Source organism: Cervus canadensis, chromosome 8, assembly GCF_019320065.1.
Source record: "Cervus canadensis isolate Bull #8, Minnesota chromosome 8, ASM1932006v1, whole genome shotgun sequence".
In the NCBI taxonomy this organism is placed as follows: Eukaryota; Metazoa; Chordata; class Mammalia; order Artiodactyla; family Cervidae; genus Cervus; species Cervus canadensis.
In genome coordinates, this window is record NC_057393.1 from 35,380,360 (window position 1) to 35,393,134 (window position 12,775).

The following is a 12,775-nucleotide window of genomic DNA, read 5'->3' on the forward strand; positions in this document are numbered from 1 at the left end:
TTGTAATCTATTCATGAAATTTTTCTGAAAATGTAGTATCTCTATACTGTCTCATGTTATAAAATTAAGTCTTTATTGGGCATTGCATTTTAACTGTTAATGCTTCTGAAAACTATATAGGAACATTGATTAAGAAAATAAGCTAGTAACTTTAAAATCTCTTAAACTGAAAATAAACGTTTCATTTTTAAATGATAAACATTTATGCCATCAGTGTGGTTTATATACATTTCCCATAAATTATAATCAGCCCGAAAGGTACTCTAGAGGAGAAGGAAAAAGAATAATTTTAAAGCTATTTTTTAACTTTTCTTAGCATTACATTTTAGTTTGTGCTTTTACCTAATTGAAATGTCTATCACAATTTTAAATTTTTGTAGTTTTATTAAGTGGAATTTTTAAATGATGGTAAGTAATGCTGCCTTTTAAAAAAAATTGATGGACATTCTCTAAATTCATATAATTGAAAAAAGTTTTAATTGAGAATGGTAAAGAAAGCCATTTGCTGTGATTCATGAAGTTATAATCTTGTGTTTTAACGATAGACTAGTTGCTCAACGTGTACAGATTTAATGAAGTATTCATTTGGAATGAGTAAAACAATGCCAGTTTAGAAAAGTTATCAGCCTTTGAACTGATAATTTTCAAAATTCATTTTGTTAATCTCTTTATGAAAAGTTCAGACTTGTTCCTATTGGTACAATTTATTAAGATATAAGTGCTTTTTTTTCAGGTTGTACAAATAAGTTTGATCTTGTCTTTTTCTGTTAAAAAGTCAATAATTATTGAGTAGTTTTTTTTTTTTTTCCCTCTTGGATCATCAATATTAGTCCTTTTTTACAGATCTTTTAATATACAGTGAGTATGATAATGTTGATTTTAGTGTCACGTGATTCTAAAGTTTAGAACATCGAGTTTGATTACTTATTCTACTTAATCTCAAAATGCTATAGCACTTTAAAATGTGCTTTAAATGTCATTTTATGCTGGTGCTTAAAGTACCATATGTTAATACCTTAAAGTATCAATTTTAATAATATTGAAAAAGGTTGCCCCAGGTGTAGTGCATGTACTTTGGAAAAGACATTTTTTTCTTTTAAGGTATTAGTGAGTACACTTTTTTAGTGCTTCCATTTTCCAAAGTGTAAGATTCCTTCACTCGGAGTCACTAAGACTCTGTATTTAAATGTAAACAGTCAGCTTGATAGTAAACTATTTATCAAGTAAGAATTCAGAACTGATTTTTTTTTTTAAACAGTGCATTCAGCAACTTGATTTGATTGTTGAACATACCGTAATTATTGTGGTCTGTTTTTTGACACTGACTTTATAAACTAAGAATTTATGTTGTGTATGTTATGTATGTTGAGTGAATTTCAGAGATAATGCCTGATTGTAAATAAATATTGTCACCAACCACCATAGCTAATATTCCTTCCTTTATTTGCAGGCCAGTTTTGCTGTGGAAATAAATGTTGTGATGAAAAAGAAGGCTTAAAGAGTTGGGAAGTTAATTTTGGTTATACTGAGCATGGTGAAAAAAGAAATGCACTTGTTAAATTAAGTAAGTTGACTTTAGATGGGTTGTGATTGATTCCTTCAAAGTTTAGTAATTTAGTTTGAAAGTATATAAGCAATTTAATATTCAATTTAAAATGCTTAAGGTATCTTCTTGGAAACTCTTTTTCTCAGAGCTTGCTAAAGTTGCAAAGAACTTTTGAGCCTGAAACTTTTTTCTCAGCATTTCTGTGACATTTAGATGAAATAGTTCTAATGCCAAATGTAAACCAGTAATTTGTAAAGTGAAGACCTCTGTCTGTTAATTTGAGAATGTCAGTGTAGACTGAGATGCCAAGTGGGAGTCAGAGTGATATCAGAAAAGGCACTGTAAAATATCACATTAGTTAATAGCCATATTGTTATGGTGTAGATAATAAATCTGCTCTCTTTGTGGCAATAAAGAAAAAAATTTAAGAGGGCAAATTGTTCTCAATATCTGTCTTAAATGCTTAAGATTATAACCCAGAATACAGCATTTTCTCTTAACATGCATATTTTAGACTCTGTTGTTCATCCTTTTTTTTTTCCTGAGCTAGTCTTTTGTGTCAGCGTCTTCTCTGCATCATGTTAACAACTTTCTCTGGTTCCTAAATAAATGTGCTATAAGAGTGTTCTGCTCCCTCCAGGTAGAGATCAAGGTTTTCCCCATATGCTACTTCAGTTCAGTTCAGTCACTCAGTCGTGTCCGACTTTGTGACCCCATGGACTGCAGCACGCCAGGCAGGCCTCCCTCCCTGTCCATCACCAACTTCCAGAGTTTACCCAAACTCATGCCCATTGAGTCGGTGGTGCCATCCAACCATCTCATCGTCTGTCGTTCCCTTCTCCTCCCACCTTCAATCTTTCCCAGCATCAGGGTCTTTTCAAATGAGTCAGTTCTCCTCATCAGGTGGCCAGAGTATTGGAATTCAGCTTCAGCATCAGTCCTTCCAATGAATGTTCAGGACTGATTTCCTTTAGGACTGACTGGTTGGATCTCCTTGCAGTCCAAGGGACTCTCAAGAGTCTTCTCCAACACCACAGTTCAAAAGCATCAATTCTTCGGTGCTGAGCTTTCTTTATAGTCCAACTCTCACATCCATACATGACTACTGGAAAAACCATAGCCTTGACTAGACGGACTTTTGTTGGCAAAGTACGTCTCTGCTTTTTATATATGCTGTCTAAGTTGGTCATAACTTTCCTTCCAAGGAGTTAAGTATCTTTTAATTTCATATGCTACTTAGTACACTCCAATGAAGACTGGTTTCCGAGTTCCTCCTGTTTTATGAGGAAGAGTCACCTAGTATGAATTGAGATTAAAGTAAAAAAGAAACAACAATTGTGGAACTTTTTCAAAAGCTCTTTTCCATTTGAAAACTCTTAGAGTACTTCAGAGGAGACGACTATACCCACACTACTGTTACTGGATGTCTTTGATTTGAGATACACATTAATGCTGCCTATGAATGAAACAGTTTGCTTTTAGTATATGTGCTGCCGAAGCGAGCACAACAGTTTGCTTTTAGAATAAATTGATGGCATAGTTTTCTAAAGCAGTGGCAGAATATTTTCAATTTCTCAAGCATCCTAATACAGTTTTTATTTTATATATATATATATATTTTTTTTTTGAGGTGGAAGAGAATCAGATTGTTTTCTTCAGTTTATTTTTTTCCCGTTACAATGAAAGAATGTAAAGAAACATGACAGTTTATGATATTAAAAGTAAAGTAGCAGTGCAGTGATAAAAAATTTAGCAGTCCAGTGGTGTTACTTTTTTTTCCTTTTTTTTTAGGATTATGCCAAGAATGTTCCTTTAAGTTAAATTTTCATCACAGGTAATATGATCTTTTAAAATGTGGTTGTTAATTTTAGTAGTCTTGGATGTAGTCATTCCCTGCACTAGCTGTCTAAAGTAAACTTGAGTGGTTGATGTTCATTACTTGAGTGCATACACCATCCAGCATTGCCATATGACCACATAAACCAGGGTACTGAATGTTCGTCATACCTAACTCTAGCCAAGCAGTGTTAAATGTGAAGGCCTATGCAGAGTAGCAGGCAGATGCTAGAGCTTTTGTTTTGAAATCGGTGTTCAGATACTGAAATACTCTTAGAAACTATATTGTAAATCAGGTCTTTATAATGTGATTCCTACATCTCCTTTAAACAGTGTTTTAGAGTTTATCATTCTTAAAAAGGATTATACCTCTATAATCATTTCAGTTTTTAAAGTCAGGCTCCTACTGAATGAGCTAGATCGTCTGCCATATTGAGTAGGGGAGGAGAATCAGTGCTCTGCAACGTGCAGCATATATAGATCATGGGCTTTGAAATCACACCCCTGTATATTCCTCTCAGCTGCTCCACTTCCTAGTCATATCCTTGGGCAAACTACTTAACCTTTATAAGACTCAAATTTATTATTTCTAAAAATGAGGATACTAAGCTTATTGTGGGGATTAAATGAAAATGCATATAAAATGCTTGACACAGTGTCTGGCATATGGTAAACAGAGCCTAATGAAATCCCAGGCATTGAAGATGCTCAAGCAAAATCTGTATGACCTGGCATGATTGTGGCAGTTGGGTTTCATGTTCTGAATAATGCTTGAAAGTCTTAACATAAGATTCTACAACTTTATAAAATGTATATATATTTATAATCAGCTGTGTTGTGAATGACCCTTATCTAATATTTAGCTATTAAAAATAATTAAAATTTTTTAAATTCTTAAAATTAGCAGTTTTTTTCAGATTACATGATTTCTCTTCTCCATCAATGATTCTGAAAGATACCAAAGATGTACTTTTGACCTTGAGTTTTGAACTTTATTTCAAAATTGAATTATTCTTATAAGAGACAAAAAGTTATTACTGTCTTAAACAGTATTGTAGTACTTCGTATAAGTATCTTAATTTGAAAGTTTTGATAACAGCTTTCTTGAAAGTAATCCTCTCTGTTGTCTCTTCATCCTTTTTCCCAGTCTCAGTTTCAGCCTTATCACCTTTTCCTATTTCATGTTTCTTTTCTTTGTTGTTCAGTCTCTCAGTCATGTCCAATTCTTTGTGACCCCGTGGACTGCAGCACGCCAGGCTTCCCTGTCATTCACCATCTCCCAGTGTTTGCTCAAACTCACATCCTTTGAGTCGGTGATGCCATCCAACTGCCTTATCCGCGCAATTAAAATCAATCACTTGCCAACTATGGTACTGACAGCCTTATAAACCTGGCCTAAAAAAAATAAGGGGTTTCCAAGGTGGTTCAGTGGTCAAGAACCCACCTTCCAGTGCAGGAGACACGGGGTTGATCCCTGGGTCTGGAAGACCCTCTGGAGTGAGAAATGGCAACCCACTCCGGTATTCTTGCCTGGGAAATCTCATGGACCAAGGAGCCTGGTAGGCTACAGCCCATGAAGTCACAAAAGAGTGGGACACAACTTAGTGAACAACAACAATAAAAGGTAAAGCTGTAGCAGTGAAAAGATAAGTGGTATAAAGTAGACGTGTGAGTTAACAATAAGCCCTTCCATTCTCATTCCATTATACCTCTATTTTATTCTCCTTTATTATTAAGAGAATGATTTTCTATTTACTGGTTTAGAGCTGTACAGTGGCTTCTTTTGTTCTATGTGTTTTTTCAAAGTGTAGATAGATAATGAATTATGTGGAGGGAAATGAGATTTGTTTTTGTAATTTTTTAGAATGGCTAAATGATAGGGTCACAGAGTCAGACACGACTGGGTGACTGAACAACAACAAAATGATAGAATCTAAAAAGGAAATGAGTAAAACAATGATTACATTTACTAAGGTTTTATATAAAACTTACAAAAATTAATTTTGTCTCCAAGTGCTAATTACCTTACTTTTGTCTCAGACTTTGTAATCTTATAGAAGTGGCTAAAGTAATATACTAACCTGCAATATTTACACTCATTTAAGCATTTCTTGTTATGTAATTACATTTTAAATGAATACTTCAACTAATTTAACTTTTTTTGCCCATTGATTTTTATTTTTTGTAAAGCTTAGTTGAAAAAGTTATTTTTAATTTTATATTGTTCAACATAAAGGAGAAAAGAAGTCAAGTCAAAAAAAAGAAAGGATAAAGCCAAAAAAGATTCTGAAGAGTCAACACATAAAAAACCCAAATTATCTTCTGTAAAAGAGACCTCTAAGAAAAAGGATAAAGGTAAATGGGAATTAAAATATAATATTTACTCATATTTCTGAACATAAAGGATAGTCTGCCATATGTCTCAAATTTAAGAGTTTAATTAGTAAATGCATTTACAATTCTGTTCTATAGTATTTGAAAGGAAACTGGAGAATTTAGAGACAAATTTATAGTAACTTATAGAAGTTTCAAGAACAAGGTCAGTTTTGATTCATTTTTGCAAATGGTGTAGTATTGTAACAGCACTCTGATTTCTGGATTTGTTTGTTATAGACATGTTACATTAAGCAAGTCACTGAATTTCTTGAGTTTTACTTTCCCCATACACCTACACAGTAATGACGTGACTACCTGGTTTCTGTATTGCTGGTGCTTATGGTGGAGAATCAAATAAGAACGTGAAAGGCACTTTGAACACTGTACGTCAGTACATAATCTATAAGTCAGTATAAAATTATAGCATTGTGATTTCAATGATCATGGTCTGTTTGATTTTTCTCCCTAGCTAATGGGCTTCTTGAAATGATAGAGATTGATATGTATGTATCCTCAGAACCTAACATGGTATTGTGCACATACAGTTAGCAAGTAATTGTTAAATTCAAATCCAGGTCAACTGCTTACTTGTTCCTCAGCAGTCCTTAAGCTGTGCCTTAGTTTAGACAGTGGTCATGATAATTGTACCTTAGCTCAGATAATGTATGTAAGCCATTTGCATAGTACTTGGTACATAGTTTTAATGAAGGTTGCTGTGGGTTGTTTTTTTCAGTCCGTATTAGAGTCAAATTAACTGTAACTTAGAGTGAATTGGACTAAATTAGGTAGGTAATGGTAGATTGAATTAGATTCTGGCTAGTGTTAACATAATACTTGAACAGGAGAGGGCTCCCTTGCTCCAGCTATGATCATTAGACATGTTATATTATGTACATTTTTTCCTTCCAGCATGTCATGATACATTCAAACATACAGTATTGCCAAGTTTTAGACTTGGTAAAATTGATAGATAATGAGAAGAAAAATACTGGTATTTTACTGTTTATTGAGAAATGGTATTGAAACAGAATGTCTTTTTTGTCTATAAATCATGTTCTAAACTTCAAAATAAATTTTAATTAATAAATGTGAGAATCTCATTTGAGATTTAAAAGTTTTTTATTCTCATGTGCCAGTAAAATATTTAATGTATTGTATTTGAAGATTTTGTAACATTCACCGTTACATATTTATGTCATAATATGACATCATGTTAGTCATTGCATATTCCAAATTAAAGAGTTAATCCCTACAATGTAAAGTTTATTCAGGACCTCCAAAATAGGTAATTAGGTAGCTGGATACTCGTGACTAAGGATGAGGTTGCATCCCTCAAGTTATATATTCATGTGATCTTCCTTAGAAGATGTTTTTCCTTTAGTGTTCTGTATTTCAGTAGCTGATACGTCTGTCAGCCTAAAAGCTGACATCAGAAGTCTGGAAATTATCCTTGTGTGTGTCAGTTGCTCAGTTGTGTCCAACTATTTGCGACCCCACGGACTCTAGCCTGCCAGACTCCTCTTTCCATGTTTATGTAAATCCCATCAGTTTTATCCCGGGTTATGTATTTCTCAAGTTTTTTCTGCTCTCGTTCAAACTAACTATGTGTTCTCATCTAGGCTACTACTATATTATCCTTAGTGTTTCCACCACTGTCTTGTCATCCCACCTCCCTTCTCTTAATCCATTCTCCATCTAGCAGTGATTTCCTGTTGTTCTTAATATGTAACCAATGTCTGGACAAAGCCCAAAGGGTCTAAATGATCCAGCATACAAGGCTTGTTTCTCACTACTCTTCATGTTACTTTCACACTCCACCCACATAGCCTTTCAATTTCTAGAAAATGCCAAACTTCTGTACATTTAAGGACTGCATAGATGCTGCTTTCTCTCTCTAAAACCTCCAGGCCCATCCTAACTGATCCTTCAGTTCTAAGCTTAAATGTCACTTCCTCAGGGATCCTTCTCTGACCACGAATCTAAATTAGGACTCCCGTTTATAATGCTGTCACAACTCTAGAACTTTTCCCTCATTACACATATGACAGTTACATAAAAGCACAAAGAGAGCAGGAGTTCTGTCTGCTGTGTTCATTGCTCTGTCCCCAGCACCCCACTAGCACATGTTAGGCATAAATAATAAAGAATAAGAAAATTTCAGAGACAGAAAACCCAAGCAAAGTGGAATTGAGACATCTTTCTTATTTACTCTTTATTTGGAGTATCTTTGATAGAGAGTATCAGATATAGTTCTTTCTTTTTCAGCTTTGGTATGAAGCAGAAAATGACAACATTTTATCAGACTTTAGGAGGACCATATAAACCTGTTTAATATCTTTTTATTGATATTTGTGATTGATCATCTGTAACTAGGTTCATCTTGATGTGATACTTTCCTGCCGGGCCACCTTAATGTGTCCCAAACTTGAATAGTAATTAATAAATGCTTAATATCTCAGCTGCCTTTGGACTGCTGACATTCCTCAAAGCAACCTACTTTCTTGACTTTTCTTCCTATCTTTTTGATCTCTCCCCAGCCGTTTTAGACTATAGTTTCTCCTCAGTCTTACCCTTAGGTGTTGGAATTGCTCAGGGCTCTTACAGACCTTTTTTCTCTCTGTTCTCCCTGTGTGATCCTGTCAACTCCCATCACTCAGGTTACCATTATACAGAATGTTAAATAGGTAGATGGGTAGATAATTGGATGGCTAGATAGCTGAACCAACAGATAGAGAAAATGTAAGAAAGATCAATAACTGGACTTGGGGACCAGTCTCCTTTGGCAGGTATGAATACAAAGGGATATTTAGGTAAACTGTCTTGGCAGAAAGTTCAAGATCTTATTTCTCCACCTCCATCCTGCCCCCAAGATCAGCTCCTTGAATAGGCCTTGTCTAATTCCTTTCACTCTACTTTTCCAGGCAAGGCTAGTTCCCTGTTAGCACATTCTGATAGCACCCTGCACTCTACTTTAGAAATACATACCACTCTTGGAATAATTTATTTTCTGTTAAGGAAAGGACTGTGTGACTTGTTTAATTCTTTATCCCCAGTTCGTAAGCACAGTGCTTGCTCCCAATAGTAAGTATTCAGTAAATCTTAGGTGAGTGAGTCAGTGAAGTCAGCCAATTTCTGTGTTGCAAGGAACATCAGAAATGAGCCCTGGAAATCATGATTGAAAAGATATTCTATGGTTTAGCCTTTCAAAATATGGTCCTCTGCATTATCATCACTTGGGAGCTTGTTAGAAATGTATAACCTCAGACCCTTGCAGATCTCCTGAATTACAGTTGACTTCAGGTTCCCAGGATGACTCATATGCACAATAAAGTCTGAGATGCTCTGCTCTTTATCATGTACTTGTTCTGCCTTAGCTTTAACACCTCCAGAGAAAAAGAACCCATTATCCAAAATATTCCTTTACATTTCAGATAGTTGTAATTGCTAGCAGGTTTTTCTTAATATTTAATCCAAACCTACAACTTCTTCCTTTTAGTTACAACTGTGTGCCTTTTTTAAGATAATAGACACTTGGAAGCAGGTATCATGTTCCTTACATGACAGAGAAGAGCATGTTTCTTTTGCTACAGGAGGGCTAACCATGTTTTATTTGCTCTCTGATGGCTGGGAAATAAGTAGGAGTAAAGAAACAATAACATAAAGCACTTGGTGGCAGTCCAGGTCTTGCTTTTCTTTGGAATCTTTATCCTGTGCCTCTCACACCCTCTTGTCTGGCCTTAAGGGATCATTCGTGTGACAACTTGGACTAATTATGAGATCTACCCAGAGAGGTGGGCTTCCCTGAAAGCTCAGTTGATAAAGAATCCACCTGCAATTCAGGAGACCCCAGTTCAATTCCTCAGTCAGGAAGATCTGCTGGAGAAGGGATGGACTACCCACTCCAGTATTCTTGGGCTTCCCTTGTGGGTCAGCTGGTAAAGAATGCACCCTCAATGCAGGAGACCTGGGTTCGATCCCTGGGATGGGAAGATCCCCTGGAGAAGGGAAAGATTACCCCCTCCAATATTCTGGCCTGAAGAATTCCATGGACTGTATAGGACATGGGGTTGCAAAGAATCAGACACGGCTGAATGACTTTCACTTTCATCCAGAGAGGTTGGAGGAACTGGTACTTCATCTGTTATGTTCTTTTCTGACTTAGCAGGCTTCAGAAATATTTCCCCTGAGGTCTTCCAGCAGGACACTGTATATATAATAATTTTTTTTTTTAAGTAATACGTCTTCAGTACTTTTCTGTTTCTCTCACTGGGTAACCATTGTGGAACTCAAATGTTTTATGACATAATTTTTTCTGTGATTTTCAGTTACTGTGAATTCTTACCTGTATATGATCTTCAAAAAAGTATTAAGAAAAACTATTTATTTGTAAACTGCTCTTGAATGTTGAAAATCTGTAGATAAAATGTTGGTTATGTTGTAGGTAATCTATGAGCTTTTTTCCCCGCTAGCAGCATGAGATATTTTTTATAGGTGTTTATTATTTTTTAAGTTTTGTGCTAGGTATTCCAGCCTGTACAAGAGCATAAAATACCCCTGCCTAAAAGGACCTAACATTTTAATTAGGGAGATAAGTCAAAGGAACAGGGAAGATTAGAAGACTTTGAAGTGCTTTCCTGCAAGATATAAAGTAAAGTTTACTAGACTATAAAGTTGACTAGAAAGTAAACTAGACTACTTGGAAGAATTCTGGTTATAGCTATGGCTGTTATACCACTGCACAGTGATTCTTGACGAAACAGTGCTATTTTTTTTTTGTTTTAATCACATTCATTTTTTGTTTTCCCCAGCGCATTCATCCTCAGTGAAATCAGAAAGTTCTGTCAACAGTAAGTATCAGGTTTTTATTTAATAAAAATATATAGATTCAAGTTATTTGCAATTTGTGTTTCCCATAAATTGTGACTTGTCCTGTAATTTTTTTTCTACTGTGTGAGAAAAATCATAGGAAAAAAAACAAAAGTGTATTTCTTCCCCAAATTAGAGCATTTAAAAGTTTCTGATTTCAAGTATAGAAGAGCACAATTTTTTTTTTTCAGTAAGTAGAGTGGATGGATACACATTTTGATTTCACATTATAGAGTGTGAAGGAAGAGAACCAAAGGGATAAGATTGGGATAGAAAAAGAATTGGGGAGATGGATTCACATTTAAGAAATGTTGCTTATATTGTACAAGAATGAGTGATCTGTCATTTGGTGATTTTGATTAATCAAATTAAATATCTCTGTTTTGTGCATAGAAAGCAGAATGTTAGCAACTGGTTATTACTGGTCAACTTTTTAATGAGTCCTACAGTTTTCACCAGATTGGATTTCATTGAATATTTGCTACAAATCTTATTATTGTTTTTTTCCCTGCAGCATTCCAAAAAGTATTCACAATGGTTTACAATAAAATAAGATTTTTTTTAAAGGTGAAATCAAAATAATGGGAAAATAAGGTAGCGTAGGAAAGTAAAGCTAGAGGTAAATTTAATACAGAGAAGTGTTTACCAAAAAGTCTTGCATAATTGCAAAGGTAGATCACAAATTTGTCACTGTTCTTCCTAACAACCAAACCAAAGAAAGGACAGTACAATGATTAATTGTACCCATAAAATATTAAAGAGAACTCACAGGGTGTTCAGCTTTTTCCAGGCAGTTTTGAGAGCAGAATCTCCTATGGGTTCATAAAAGGGGGGCATCCATTTGTGATAAAACAAACAGTAATCTTGCATCTCAACAGTAATACAATCTCAAATTTCTTTAAGACCTTACAGTAAATAGGCTTAGGGTCTAAAAGTAAAATGTACTTTAATAGAATATTTAATCTATTTGATAGTATCTAGACGTATAGAAATTCAGAGATTTGAGACTTCTCAGCTTACTTGTAAATTTTTAAACTTAAGAATTTTTTTTTCTCATTTTCAAGGAATATGTCTATGTGGCAAACTCAGGAAGTAATTACTCTAAATCCCACCTTTCAAATTAAGTATTAGCATTTTAGTATATAATTCTTAATGGGAATTTTTAAGTGTTCAGTAATCAGAAATTTTTTTAAAATAAAATTTTTAAGATATTCATTGTTTAAAAATTTACTGAAGAGGGAGATATCAGTGGAGGCATTGCTCTAGTTTAGGAATACAACATATTCTTTATAAATTATTTTCCTCACACCATTTTGTTTTCAACATTTTTGAAGTGTCATAAAGCAATGATACTTCCCTTCTCATGTCAATCCTAACGTATCAATAGCTGCTTCTTCTAAATTAGGTTAAGTTTCCTGACAATGTACAGAACATAACCAGGCATGTTAAGCTATCTGAGGATGGAGTAGTAAGTATATATATTTTTAGAAAGCATAACAAGTTAAAATGGGAAAATTTATAGTTTTTGCCTATTTCCAACTATACATTGCAGTTAGAGGTGTGAAGTCCAATTTAATGTAGAAAAAAAGATTGTCCTTTTCCAATTCCAGTTTTTCATTATTAAAATAATCTTTGGGGGAAAGGTCTTTACTTGCCATTTATATTCATTCTTTCACTTTGTCTTAATTACTTCTCCCTCCCACTGTCCTCCCCCTGCTGCCCAGCTCTCTCAATCCTCCCTCATTTCCCAGGAATAGCCATAAGTCTGTTAACTCTCCTCAGCTAGGTCAGATTTCTGTTGTAAGGAGGGGAGAATACTGTAGTCAATCTGAACAATATCTGCATTATCTTGGTTCTTGAAGTAGTACCATTTCAAGTAGGAGACAGTTACCTTGTTAGGGTTTGTCAAACCCAGATATCTTCTCAGGTTGTCAGTGACCTGTCTTAGGTGGTCTTGTCAATTTTAGAACTCAAATTTTGCTGTTTCTGTATTTCATTTCCATTTGGGTAATATTCAGTTACCCTTTTATCCCCTTGTAACATATTGATTGTTAAAACCAAGTCTAAAAAGAAAAGCCCAGTTTCTATGGGGAAAAAGAATTTTAACTTGCTTTTGTTAATTGTCTTAATCACAAGTAGTTTAGTTGTGTA

General features: G+C 34.6%; 1 protein-coding gene across 5 annotated transcripts in view; it reads left to right on the forward strand.

Annotated features, from left to right (window-relative positions):
* Nucleotides 1–12,775, forward strand: part of LOC122446127 (protein FRA10AC1) — a 36,486-nt gene that overhangs the window by 15,950 nt on the left and 7,761 nt on the right. For 4 of the 5 annotated variants that reach the window (XM_043475958.1, XM_043475957.1, XM_043475956.1 and 1 more), the window contains 4 exons: nucleotides 1,451–1,564; nucleotides 3,338–3,380; nucleotides 5,619–5,737; nucleotides 10,567–10,605. In XM_043475958.1, the coding sequence (XP_043331893.1) occupies nucleotides 1,451–1,564; nucleotides 3,338–3,380; nucleotides 5,619–5,737; nucleotides 10,567–10,605 (315 nt within the window). The remainder of the gene's footprint in view (nucleotides 1–1,450; nucleotides 1,565–3,337; nucleotides 3,381–5,618; nucleotides 5,738–10,566; nucleotides 10,606–12,775) is intronic. The other variant, XM_043475959.1, reaches the window with a different exon arrangement.